Genomic DNA, 14,989 nt, shown 5'->3' with positions numbered 1-14,989 from the left:
ATCAGGGAATCAGATTGGTTGTTTGGAAAGCACATAGAGTGAACTGACAGGGAGAAAGATACAATTTACAGTTAAGTTGTTCTGTTTGTCCTTCAATTTATAGACAAAACAGGATATCCAGCATTAAAATTGTAGAAGGAAAATGCATGGTGTCATATTATTTCAACATTTACGAAATAAACTTACTCTATCTTTGCTAAAATTAGATGAGAAGATTGATACCTCTCTAATGATTATACAGTAGCTAAATAGACTATGTAGCTTCAGCCAGCAGTCAGTTAGCTTAGCTTAGCATAAAGACTGGACACAAAGGGTAAGTGTACACATGACAAATAATTGGCGAAACATTTTTGTTTTTACTTTTGGTTATTGTACAGATTAAACAAGCAAGATAAAACATCTTTAGAAACACTACATTTTGTTAGCTTTAGAGAGGGCGTGGCTATTCTTTTCACTCCATTTCCATCTTTATGCTAAACTAAGCTAACCAGTGTCTAGCTTTGGCTACTCAAGAACTGTGCACATGTTCTCTTCTCATCTAACTCAAGGCAAGATAGTGAAGTAAATTTCAAAAATGTCAAATCATTCTTTTAGCTACAGAGCTACTGATGTTCCCTTCTCAACCCCTTATATGAAAACAGGTTAAATAATCATATTTTTATAGAAATTCAGCCCACAAGAAGTGTAATTTAAATTTAATTTGAGAGAGGGCTAATAATTAGTTTAATGCTGTAATAAGCAAATAATGATTTATGTAACAGGATATGGTATGAACAAGCACACATTATCACTGGTAATTTAGACTGTTACTGTTTGTGGTGCTAAAATATGGTGCTAACTGAAATTGGGGAAAATTACAATTTGTTTGTGTTTGAGTTTGTCGAACTGCAGCTTCATCAGGAAGTATGATATTTTTCTCCCATTATAATTAATGGCCTGGATTGACTCTCAGATTGCATTGAGTGAATTATGTTCGGTATACTTGAATGTTTTGTGCTAAACATGTTGCCAGAAGGTGCTGATTATCTTCCCTCACCCTCCTTTTTTATTGTAAATATGCAATGAAACATTAAGGGAGATTAATACTAACAGTGCTTTGTACATAAACTGGAGTCCCAAATGCAATATAAAGCAATAATAGCAAGTCAAAAGTATAACTGAATATATTAATAAAAATACTGAATTCAATACACTCAATTGTCTTTAATACAGAGAGTAGGTGGTACAGTTCAGCCTTACCAAAGTGGATACAATCCAGCAGAATCAACAATGGCTCATGAATGATCAGATTAAACTTCATCAAGTTTGGCCAGGGTCTGAACAGTCACGGAAGGTATCAGTGATTATCTTGGTTTGATTAAGAGAAATGTTCTAGTCTTGATCTAGAAAATTGCCACTACAGAACTAGGTAAACTTGAAATTTGCAAATGTCAGGGTTAACGTGTAGAGTTCATACAGTTTGTTCCCACCATTACTGTCTATGACACCATGACATGACTAACGGACTACAACAGGTTTGGGTAGTGTTAGAAGCAAATCTGAATGTAAGACTAAAACAACTTTACTTTAGGCAGGTAGGTATGACGCAAACATGTTCATGCAAGATATTGCTATGATTATCTATGCCATATATATCTTTTTGGTTTTCATAGAAACAATATTTTACATACCAAATTGTACATGTTTTCTGACAAACCCAATGAAATTGTGAAATGTCTTTACAGTAAAATATTACAACAGTATCAATAACAACAAACTTCTGTCCTTGAGACTGTAGCTGGATGTCAGTCTAAGGACTGGCAGTGACACTCTAGTGTGTATTTCCCTTGGTGTGGTTTGTTTGGCAGGTGCCAAAGCAGCAATTGCACTCAGGTGTAGACCAAAACAACTGGACCGAGACCTTGTTGAAGAGGTTGTATTGATAGAGTTAGAAATGAACTCTGGTAGAGTTCATTTAAATGAATTAATGTGATCCAACCTTGATGCGACCCAACTGCAGGAAACTGCATATTTTGGAACAAACCAGGTCCATTTTGGACAGCTATCCTGGAAGAAAAACAAACTCTACTTTCTCTGCATGCCACATTTCTGACCAGTGTGCGGAAAGACAGCTTCCACACAGCTTTTGTTGATACATTTTTGTTCCCTTGATATTTTGTCTGTGTGAAACCAAACTGACCCAAAGGCAAAATGCAACAAAGTAGCAACTTATCCAATGATTTCGAGTAAAGCAAACAAACTATAGGTGTTACAATGCCCTAAGTGCTCCAAATCAAACTGGGATTTGTTGCTGCACAAATCATCTGTAATTTTCTCCTTTATAGTTTAATTTTGAGAGAATATTTTCAAGGTCAGTGCAGAGAGTAGGAATTGTTGCAGCAATAAAGACCCATTTCCACATACATAATGGGACATCAGTATTGAATTGAGACAGACTCGAAAAAACCCTGAACCTATCCTTTCATCCATGCAAAAACCAAAGTGAAAAATTGTGGTTGCCTGGCAACTTCATACCGATGACAAGTCTTCAGGAATTCTGTGTGCCTGGCCGACAAATAGTCACTATGTGTCATTTTTGCCTTACAGTTTTCATATAGATTAAACAAATATGTTAACTTGTCATTTAAAAGTGGTATTGAGTTTCTCATCTCATCAGCTTTCAGCTAGAAAAAAAATGGACTGCTCACTTGGAAGTCAACTGGCATAAAGCTCGGACAACACCACACCGCATTTTTCTCATCAATCAGGGGTGTAGTAGTGAGGCGAACATTGGACCAAAGCCCCTAGGTCAAACATGAGGAGGGCCCTCAAAAAGCCTAATGCAGAATAAGAATGATAACACTTACCTCTTCATATTTTCTTTATGTTGTGTCTTATACAGTCACACTTTCAGTTTCACTAAGTATGGTAGAAATTAAATGTATTATTATTATAAATAGTCATACAGACTATATCTAAGACAATGTTAGAGCTGCTCCTAATTATCTCATAATAGAATTATTGAACGTTACTCCCTGTCATGTTAATTACTGTTCTAAAACCTCATTGTGAAAGCTTTACCCAGTAATTACAGTAAAGAAAGGAGCTGAAATATAGAAATTCAGATTGTGCAAACTTTCTTAAATATTTATAAACTCTTAATATCGTATATAGATATCATATTATATATCGTATTAATATCGATATATCGTTGCCATGGCTGACCCCACCTTGTTGTTTATGCAGTTATTACAGTATCACATGTTTTTAGAATGCTGCTATTCATAGTAATCACTAATATTGCTTTGTACATATTATTACTAATTACAGTCATGCTGACTTGAACATTTTATGTTGGTAGTGGTGGAGAAAGGACACATCGGAGCAGGAAAACTATTTACTTGCTGATCTACACACGACAGTTGTATCAATCTCCTCATGAAACCACTACAACTGCAAAGATGTTTGGCATTGTTGGTGGATGGGAAGCCTGTGAGGGATCATGTTCATGTTGCAGATCATGCCATTCTAACACTACACTGCCTCTAAAAGGTTGTGTAATCAAACGTCTGATAAACATGAATACAGTGACACCTTGAGGATGTCCTGGCAAGTTGCTGAGTAATTAACCAAGTGCCCTCGCCCAAGTCAGTGCTGTTGTAGCTTAATGTGGATCAGTTTTCAAATGAAAGTTGTTTAATGTCTCACCTGTGATACACATCATACATTGACAGAATACTGAAATTAATGTACCGTAAAGAGAGCATGTGGGTGGTAGATTGGCACAAGTACTTCTTAGGCTTTAACATGGAAAAGTTTCCTTTTTTTCCCGAATGTTTCCCTACCCCATTTCTGTGGAAACACGTTCTACTTCATTGCATCGAGACAATACCATGACAAATACTCTGAGGAACATCTAATAATATACTAATATAGTAAGTCACTATTACTCTTGTGCTGGTGTTATCTAATGTAAAGAGTTTAATGTCATAATATAATACTGAAGGAGAATAGATCATTCTGTCTTTCATCCACAAGTGATGACAAGACAAGTGATTTGTACAAAGAGAGACTAATGAATCTGACATCATGCCCCACAAACTTTATTTCTCTTGTATGAAGACCAGATGATGAATGACACCACAATATTAATGAAAGTGCAATAATACTTTCCATTTTCTCCATATATGAGATAAGGAACAAGTCTGTCAAATTGCAGATTCTCTTGTGAATTTATGAAATATACGTTTTACAAAAACATCAATCACAAAAATAGATTTTTTTTTTTTGGTTTTTTTCTGTGCCACTATTTACTGTTAGGAATTGGCATGAGGTCAAAATGTAGGATAAGGTTTGGCACTGCAGCAGCTTCAACAAACCTTTAAGCTGTTCAAAGTGATGTTGTAGCGTCAGGCCACTCCGGAGAAAAAAATGCATATCAGCAGTCAAACAACAAGTTCCCTAAAAACCCAACCATGATTTCCCATGTTTTCCTATTACAAAAGCAGCATGTACTCTATCTATTTCTTTTTTTGCCTTACAAACATTATACTATCTTACAGTCCTGTTGTTTGTACTTTGAAAGAAAAAAAACAGCCAAGAACAAAACTGCTGACAAATCAAGACAAGAACATAAGAAAATACAACAAAAGAACAGAAATGCAAAAGAGATATGAAAATGTGACTGACGGACAATCCAAACACTAGTGAGGTGGGAGTGCAGGATGACTATGTGTTTTTTCCCTTTTTTTCTGACCCAAGTGATGATGACTTTTGGGAAAACCAGACATTGATGAAATAAAATAAAAACAATGAAATCTCCCCTTTGACAAAATACGTCACACTTATACAAAACAAATAAACCAAAAGGCTGTGATACAACACTGAGACAATACTGTGAACATGTACATTTTAGTGACTTGACACAGAGCATGTCCATGACATCACGTACAGTACAAACCACACAGTATCGCTGTGTGGTAAATGACAGGCAGGGTACACAGAGCATTCCACTGGACACAAGCACTTATAATACGTTCTTACACAATCATGAATCACACAAATTTCCAGTAAGACAGTTAGACAACTCTGCTGAAGGGCTCTGCTGTTTCCTATTGTTCCCAAATGATAGTCACACAAGATAAACAAGGCCCAGTATATCAAATATACCTTGTTGTGGCTTCATAATGCTGTCACTATATAGTGTTCAAAGTAAAAATTAAGTCCTCCTACAAAAATACTTTTTTTTTTTTGCTGTGTAAACTTTTGCAACCAAAGGCACTATCTTATCTTCCTCTCTTTTCATACAGTATGAATCATGGATCTGGATCTATGCCCAGATCATGATGTGGATTAATCCTGCCTCGAACCATGATCACACCTCTGCTTAGAAACTCTGACATTAAGACTCATCTTGTATTTAATATGCTAGCATCAACCCAAGCCATGGAGTGTTGTTTCTTCACTTCAGTGCAGTAGAATTGCACAGATTCAAAACCACTCCTTGTTTGCTTCAGGTAATGTGCTCAGCTTCTTGCTACAGAACACTGCAATCCATGAAAATACTGCCCTTAAACAGAAACATTTTCGTCATACTTAAGGGGGGAACAGCAATACTGTTGCAGTCCTTGTCAACTCATGACATAGTTCAGTGTCAATAACTGCAGTTTGTGCGTGAAAACACAAAGGTGATCGAATGCTGATGAAAACACTGTCATGGTAACAAGCAATAACAGAAAATGTTCCCTTTGGGAAAGTCTGTTAAAATATAACGGAGGCTCATCTGTGCACTTCCAGCTGAAATGAAATAAAAAGAATGTTGAAATGCCGGTTTTTACGCCTCAAAGGCAAGCTGAGACAAATCCAGCAATTTGGGTTGGTTCACTGGAACTGCATTTGCTTCTATTATGATGATGTGGCTACAATGTGGCATCCATATCATGCTTCAAAAACCAGTCAAATAAAGCAACCTGCTAAAATATTGTCAAAAATGTTCTATTAATATAACGGAATTAACTTCTACATGCTGAAACCTAACGTACCGAGGTCTAAAGAAGCAATAGGGTTTGCTGCTGAAGTGGAACATAACACGAGTATCCTGCTAGTATGTGTATGAGGTATAAAGGATTTCTACCTGTTTCTGAAGTTGACAACTGTCAATAGTGTTTTCAACAAAAGTGTTCAACAAAAAAAATCCCTTTCATGCTTAACATAAACATTGCACTTACACAATGAGAAATAAATTAGCTGAAAACTACCACTGTAGTGCAACTACATTTAAAACTAATCTAGTTGTTTTTTTATCGACCACCCCCGCTTCCCCAGGTCCCGTCCACAGCATCTATTGTGGCATCACAACCAAAAGCGGTTTCTATGACATCGCAAACATAGCATATGGCTCTGTGACATCACTTCAGCAAAGGTTTATTTCGCAACTTCCTGCTACAAAGCCTGTGAGGTCATCACAGTTAGTCCCAGCAGAACTGTGATGTCCCAAACCACAGGCATGGCGTGACATCAGAGCTGGGAGTACAAAACACTCTGCATGGAGGTTTGAATCAAAGACCACACTGAATGTACAGATTATTAGGGACACCTGCTAATATCCTCTTGCAGCTGTATGTTGCACAATCCACATTCCAACTGTCCCACTCTAACTTGTGTGCTTCTTGTTATCTTTGTGATTGGTAAAGATTTAATTGACAAACAGTAATGGATAATGGCTATTACCTGATTTTGCTGCATTAATGTGCTTCCTTGGAGGAGTGAGTGTCCTTAATAATGTGCACATTCAGTGTAGTATAGACCAGACTGGAGAACACATCTGCAAAGCACATGACTAAGGGAGGTGTCACTGTTGTTAGAGTGTAGCATTATTTTATCACATAAAAAACCTCTGTGTGGCTTAGTCAGTTTTGAACATCACTCATTGAGGATGGAGTCTGGTTTGTCATAGCCAAAGAGCCTGAAGTCAGGTTCATACAGCTTGTAGAGTTCCTTCCGGGCCTCAATGGGTACTGTGCTGAACCAGTCGGTCTCCCAGCTGCTGGCTGTAAGGTTCCTATGAGAAGTGGGGAACTCCACCACATTGTCCACCCTCAACTGACGTAGTAGGTGCTCGGCATCCTCTTCTGCCGTCTCCAAATGGCCCACAAAGTCATACTGAATCTGGCATGGATGGCAAAGGCGATACACCTGCCGCCAGTGCTCATTAAAGGGCATCTCCTTCTCTGTCTGAGGGTCCAGGAGATACTGGATGAAGTGGGAGAAGGAGGGATGGATGCCCACAGTGAACGCCTCATCTACAGAGGCAGGAGGTGTCGGCTGGTTGGCGTAGCGGCGCAGCATGACCTGTGCAAAGCGGCGGTAGAAGTCCTCATTGCGCATTTCAAATTTATTCCGGTAGGCAGAGATGAGACGAACAAAAGGGTCCCGCACGAAAATAAACTTGGTGTACTTCTTCAGCTTCACCTTTAAATTATTATTAAAAAATAAACTTTAGTAATACATCACATATTATTACCACACATATAACTGATAATTAATGGAAGTGTCAAATAAAGTATAGTATCTGACCTTCATGAGGTGCCTTGCAAACTTTCCGTAACGTTTCCAGAACTTGTTGAAGGTGAAGTGCATGCTGCTGTTGTGGACCAGGTCTCTGGAAATGGCCAGCGGGTCTCTCTGGGGAACGCCATCATGCAGGAGGCTCTCACTGAGAATTATCATGATCCGCTTCCAGTTACTGCACGCTACCTGAGGGTGGCAGAGAGCACACAACAGAATATCAAAAGAGAATCTTCAGTTACTACTGTGAGAGATGTGGAAACTGGTGGAAATAAATGGAAACATCCTGACATGAAAACAATGGCTCAGTTACAATTGTGTGCGTGAAGTCGACTGGCCAAAGCAAAGACATTCAGTACTGTATCTGCTTCTGGTTTAGTCATATGAAAAACTATAGTGCCTTTATGTGTATGAACCATGAACAGTTCAGCCAATGAGTGATATTTCTATTTTCTATATTTTTATTTAAACTGCAATGCAACCATGTCACTAACACAAGCACTATTTATATTCTTAGAGCATGTAACAATATAACCAAATAAATGTAATATAAAAGATAGCTAGTTATCCTCACTGTCCAGTAGTCAAAGGCAATTAGGTGGGCAAATATAAAATGTGGCACAATAAAAGACACTTTTCTGAGAGGAAGTCATAAAGTCTGATAAAGATGAAACACATAAGAGGCTACAGTGTGGAAGCTTATGAGAGGTGTTGCAGAGATGGAATGGAGATGTTACACTGTCACATTTACATTATAACTAAACTAAGTTTCATGTAACAGATTCAAACAAAGCAGTGTAAATGCAGGCGTTTGTGTACCTTAGGAACATAGCAGTAGATAATACCATGTCTGTCATCCACAATGAGGTGATCCAGCTCCTTGTTGGGAATGTCGTCGAACGAGCGGTTTTTGCCAGGAAACACCACGCTATCATTAGCACACATCTCCTGAAGTAACTTCCGCCGCTGCTCCTGGTTATCATATTTGCAAAAAAAAAAAAGTATTATTTACAGCTAATATGATAAGAAATGTATTAGCAGACTTCTTTTTTTTACTTTCGAGTATTAAAAACTTTCAAGTATAAAAAAGCAGACATCAAATAGGAAGTACCAACTTCACAAACCAATGAGAATCATAAAGGTGCAACTTTTTCCCACATAAAGTAATACCAGGGTCAGAGAGATTACAATAATTACACACCCACACTCTTTTGAGAAGGAGCCTAATCGAGCAAAATAAGTGAACACATCTGGATGGTTATATTGAATTTCATTTTAGCAAGTGCAGCTGCTTGTGTTTAGACAACATTTAACACTGGAGAACTTTGGCTTTTATAGAAAAACACATTTCTCAAATCAAAATATCAATATTTTGATATTGGTACCAAACTTGAAGTATCAGTACTAGAATAGAAAAAAAGAATAGATATATGATTGTTAGAAATACAGCTTTGGTTTAATTTCAAGGAACTGCAAAATATTTATAATCCATCAATGTTACAAAGCTTTAATCCAATCAACATATCACAAATGATTTTAGTGAGGATTAGTTATTTTTAGTTATTGCTTTTAAAATCCTCCCATTAAGGATCAAGGTCACACTGTTTGAATGAAAAGGAGCTGCTGCTGTCAACAAAATTAGGATTCAGAACTGTGATTGTTGCTGTAAATACTGTGTCCTCTACCAGGCCTTTTTCATGGCTGACAGTTTGACACGTCATAGCAGGAATCACACAGGTGGAACTAATGACATTAAGGATGACTCCATTTTATATAAGTGTCCTATTAAACCATGTCAGTGAGCCAGCATGCAACTGGCTACTAACATAAATGGAATGCAGTGATTCATTTTTTGAAATTGTCATACATTTTTATTTATAATAATACAAATAATAATAATAATAATAATTTCATATATCAACCTGTCTCTCGCGGAGCTCTGCTGCTACTGGAGTCAGGTGAATCTTCCACTCCCGTCGAGGTATGTACCGTTCTTCAGCTTTGTCTGATTGGTTGCTTGTTTCAGCGGGGACGGCGTCTGTGGGCTCACCAGTTCCTGGCTCTAAGAACTGGTTAACGAAGGCATCGATGTCGGACAGGAAGGACGGGGTTCGGGAAGTTTGAGTTCGCTGCTGGGGTTGGGGGTGTGGGATTTTGGGACCAGGCGAGACAGGAGTGTTCAAATACAGATGGGAGGCTCCGACATCATCCCAGTAGAATATGATCAGTAGGATCATGAAGGCTGATCCCAGGACTACAAAAATGCGGAACATCCTGGACGTCCCCATAGTGACGGACAGCTGTGCCAGATGCAATGGCTTTGCTACAGGATCAGCATAGCACTGGACTACAACTTTACAGGGCGTCTCTTCAACATCACCATGGCAGCAGATTGAGATAATTAGGATAGGATCACCAGGACAACAGATTGTAGTTACAGGGTTCTTGCTACAGGGTCACCATGGCAACAGAGTCAAGGTCCAGGAGCTCTCTCTCTCACCATGGCGACAGACAGGCGGCAGCTATGATAGAGTCTGTGGCAGGATTAGGCTTATCATGATGCTGTGCACTGCAGGAGTGTGCTGTGCAGGTGTGTGACTGGCCAACCGTGGATTAACTCTCACCTCTGCTCCATGCCTGCAGCGACCTGCACACAAAGACAACACACATACTGATGTTTTTGTGTGTGTGTGTGTGTGTGTGTGTGTGTGGGAGAGATAGAGGGAGAGAAAACTGCCACTATTTATATGTATAACCACTTCCAATTCTAAAATCTGCTTGGCTCATTTCTGGATAGCATGCTGACACCAGAGAGATTTTTCAAACCAGAGTTATTGCATCAGAACGTTGGATTGTTTTGTCATTTTGCGAGCATATTTGAACAAGAACGCATACAGATAAGCTCACACAAGAATTCAGCAGCATGAGAAAAAAACAAAGACAGTTTAAGGTGTCTTTGTGTTGCCCAATTCCCAGTGTTCTTGTAAGCGTGTTTCACCAACAAGGTGCTTAAATAAGGAGGAATTTAAAAAGGATTGCATACAGCATACAGATTCTGACAAAAATAGAAACAGGGAAAAATTCTAGGAAGGTATTCCTGCGCTTGAAATATAGAGCAAAGTGAGCAAGTCTTACAGTTTATTGGACTCAAATTTTAAACAAGGCATGCACTGAGTTTCTCCTCCCCTCTCAGAGTTGACCTAACGCCCACTCGCAGCAGTAAAATCACAAGAAGTTGTCAAATACCTGCATGCCAGGGAGCTCCACATACCATAAATTAATACGTTTTCATAGCACAAGTATCCTGCTGTGCCCATACCAGGCTTCCTATAGATTATAGTACAGTATCAGCACACTTTAATACCAAGCACCCCTGAGGAAATAAAAAGCTCCTATGTTAGCAACCTTTGAAAGAGGGCCAACAGAAAATATTTTACAGCCCTCACTGAGATACATCCTGCACGCACTGAAGCCTACTGTCCTCATGCAATGTACAAAATGTTATTTTATGTAGTTCTGTAAAGAAGGAGATAGCCTGAGGAGATCTAGCATACAGTTAAAGACAAATACACACTTGTCTGTTCAACCTGTGGCTTATCTCAATCACAATTTATTCCGCTTTGCCTCCAGTCTATCTTTGCCGTTTAAAAGTCACTGGGCGTCGCTTTTCCACTCCGACAGACTTCTAAATTTGGAGCTCTCGTTCAACAGTCCTCATTTATTTCCTCTTTCCTGAAGCTAAGAGGGGTCCATTGACATGGAAAATCATCTCTCCCCTCTCCAGTGGCTGCAGACTAAACTCCTCCTCCTCCTCCCCTCCTCTGCACACCAACAAATTAACTGCTGTGCTAATGTACATCATATCAGACGTATCAGGGGCAACGATATTAAGATCTTCTCTCAGTGGTTTAATGTGTCTCATTGGATTAAGTGCTGTACTTAAAGTACCATTTTTAACATACACTCTACTGAGTATTTCCATTTTGTACTGTGTTATACTTCTAGTCTACTACAATCCAGAGGGAAATATTGTACTTTTTGCTCCCCCAGCTAAAGTCACTTGATATTTGTCCCTAATTAAGATTTTACATATGAAACACGTGATGAGCTTGTAAAATATGATACATTGTTTAAGGCCGTAATATCCATCAGTATATAAAACTGTCTTGTTACAACTGTAATAATGAAATCTACTCTAAATTCCTGAATCTGTCAATACACAAACATTGTTCATTTCATAATCATAACTGTTGAACACAAGATGTCTTCTACTTCACTGAAGTTAATTGTTAGTGTGTGTGCATTGGAGGCTTCAAGGTACCACATCACACTTACATGAGTTGCATACTGGACCACGGTTGACTAGTTTTGATGTCATAAATCATGCTCGCAGGTGCTGCACATGCCTTGAAAGCCTCTGGAAATTTGGCTTGAAATAATAAAAATGCAAATATGATATCAAAGCGAAAAGTCTCATTCAACATCCACAAGCATCTGAATGAAAATAAACATTCATAACTATTAGAAAACAGCTCAACTTCAACAGATGAATGTGAAAACAACCTTTCTACGACCAGACACATCATCAATCATTCCACTGGTCAAACCTCACAGTCACAACATGTCAATTTGACTGGTGGGAGACTTTCAAATCAGCAACACAGTAGACAGCTAGCAGGGATAATAATCCATCAATAACACGACTGTAACAGAGGTCATTTTTTCTGCATGGAGTATTTTCACTTGATTAATGACATTATGTGCTCAATTTGATTATGTGCTTTTACAATCAAAAATTGCATACTTTTTGAAGTTAGGTACTTTACTTGACATTTTTCATGCTGGATTTTCACTTGTATGTTCAGTGTGTGAAATTGCTACACAATCTGAATAGATCCTCTACCACTTCCTACAGTAACTACGGACAATATGGCTTAAGCATTAAATGAATAGATTGACGGTTCATGCGCCTTTCTGTGCTGACAAAACCGATTTTGAACGTAGACATTGGCAGCGCTTCCGTCACCAAGCTCTAGTTTAGGCTAAATTAAAGTCACACTTATTAGGATAAATAAATGAGTTGCTTCATAACTCACCTGTCTTTGTTTTCTCAAATCAGCTGTGTAAACAACAAATAAAAGCCATAAGAGCAGCCTGAGCTCCCCCACCGGGAGACACATCACACCGTCCTGTCCGCAGCAGCCTCCAGCGGATGCCAGACCGGACACAATGTAGCCTTTGACGGGAGAGCAGCACCGCGGGAACGGGCTGTTCCTCTCGCCGGGAAGCTTTTACCATGTGGTTCGCTTCATTACAACCTCGTATGGCGCCGTTAGCCCCAATTTAACGTGTCGACAATAAAGAGTGGCGACAGAAAACAGCCAGTTTTTTTTTTTATCAATATCATATGCTGTCACGGTGACTATAGCGCTAGTCTAGGTGTCAAAGTAGTGCTTAGCGTTGGAGCAAAAGGTGCACGCAAATAAAATAAATGTTGCAACTAAAGGGTGACGTGTTTCGTTACTTTCATGACTGCTCGGTAGTAATAAGAAAAGACGAGTGGAAAACAATGCCTTCTCACCTCTTTTGCGCCCGCCAGCTCCGAGCGCCGCGTCAGCTGAGCCTGCCAGTGATGAGAGTAGAGTCTCAGCTCCTGATTTTTTCCGTGGAGATGGAGCGAGAAGATGGGAAAGTATCGCGAGAGGTTGTAGGCGAGGTTTCTGCAGAGTGAGCTCATAAGGGGAAAAATTCACTTTTCTGGGTCAGCTCCAGCGTAACATGTCTCATCTCTGGGATGATTTATGGAGACACAAATCACCCCCACCCCCCACACACACACATACACACACACACACACACACATTCTCCTCCTCCTCCTCACCCCTCTATGTTCTCTCCCACAGGAGCTGTGAGCTGAAAATAACCTGCTGCACCTGCAAAAACAAATGTCATCCTCCCTCAGAAAAGAGAGAGAGGGAGAGAGAGAGAGAGAGAGAGAGAGAGAGAGAGTGAGAGAGAGAGAGAGAGAGAGACCAAAAGAATCATAATTAGGAAACGTGGCTGTAGGGACCTCCTGTGCCTATTTCTGTAACCTCAGGCTACTGCAGTTAAAATGTTTGTTTGTTAACTCTTCTGTATCCTGTGAGATCTAACATAACAACAGGCTCCCACAGAGCCGCTGATTTATTTTGCAACGCACACACACAGACACAGACACACACACACACACACACACACTCTGAGCGTGAGCACACCAGAGTATAAGATAGTACAAAAAGAAGTCTGAAGAGGAAAAGAAGCTTCACAGATGATGGAAAAGTGGGCATATGTATATCCTGATATTTATAAGCTACTGTATAGCTGTTAGTTTTATATTTGATTACTTTTAAAGATGGTTATTATATTTTAAAATATAAAGCTTTGTAAAGAAATAAAAAACAGCATTCTATCATGGTGCTGGGCAATAATCCTCCGATGCGACACGATAAGCTTTGGGCAGCTTACATATCTGATCTGAGAAATGTGAATTACCCTTGTGTCAAGTACAGAGGACACAGAGTGAATATTGGCTTATGAATATTTGGGAATACTGCATATTTGCCATCTGCATGTCTGCCCTTGCAGATCAGAAGATTATCTCAAAAGAGGTTACTCTAAATCCCCATCTGGCCTGCCCATTTCTGTCAAATTGAACCTTCTGGTGGCTATTTAAAAAATACACAATGTTTGAGGGCACGATGGTCATAGAGATCCCTGCAAACACAAGGAATAAAACCTGATTTATAGGCTGTAGGAATAAGCAAAGTGAGCCCAGCCTAAGCTGGTTTACAGAGTTATACATAACAATGCTGACAGATGTTTTTACATGCCCCAGATTTGGGGGGTTGTACTCAAAGTAATCAAACTAACTCATGATCCATTCTGGGACTCTTTGAATTCATAGCTGGGTTTTAATATCAGAGAGGCTGAAGGATTGTTTTGTTGATGTTTGTTGAGCCTATTTAACTTTAACTTAAATTAATAAATCTGAAATGTTGGTATTGTCAATCACAAATATAGGAAATGATGTTCAAAGGCACAATCTGTTATCTATACAAAAGTTTAAAAGTAGCTTCATTACCAAAACTCAAATCACATATGATCCTGCTAACACTTCTAAAATTGATTTTTAAACATCCTAACACCAACCAACATCTAAGTTAATGTATCCAGTGAATGCTTTCTGATGGCGTTAAAGGTTAGATCGCATTACTAATGTCCACATTTGCCTTTATGGTCAATGAACCTGTAAAACCTTTCTATTTAAATTTGTAAATCACATTCTCTCATTGTCTCACGTGGTAAAAACATTCCATTTTTTATTAAATTATTCTGATTATCTTGCTATTTCTGACATTTTCAAGCAGGTTGTGTAGCAATTCAGCAAAAACAGGTCATCTACTCT

At 38.9% G+C, this 14,989-nt stretch overlaps 1 protein-coding gene across 1 annotated transcript; it reads right to left on the bottom strand.

Moving 5' to 3' along the window:
* Nucleotides 1–6,291: 6,291 nt before the first annotated feature.
* On the bottom strand, nt 6,292–9,854 carry LOC128378296 (carbohydrate sulfotransferase 12-like). The gene is made up of 4 exons (XM_053337764.1): nt 9,468–9,854; nt 8,365–8,517; nt 7,555–7,734; nt 6,292–7,449 (listed from the first exon to the last, which is right to left on the bottom strand). The coding sequence occupies exons 1-4, from the start codon at nt 9,831–9,833 to the stop codon at nt 6,901–6,903; spliced, it is 1,248 nt and encodes a 415-aa protein (XP_053193739.1). The 5' UTR covers nt 9,834–9,854; the 3' UTR covers nt 6,292–6,900.
* Between the last annotated feature and the right edge of the window lie 5,135 nt (nt 9,855–14,989).

This window comes from Scomber japonicus, chromosome 18 (assembly GCF_027409825.1).
Source record: "Scomber japonicus isolate fScoJap1 chromosome 18, fScoJap1.pri, whole genome shotgun sequence".
NCBI classification, from domain to species: Eukaryota; Metazoa; Chordata; class Actinopteri; order Scombriformes; family Scombridae; genus Scomber; species Scomber japonicus.
This window is presented reverse-complemented; position numbering and strand designations above follow the sequence as displayed.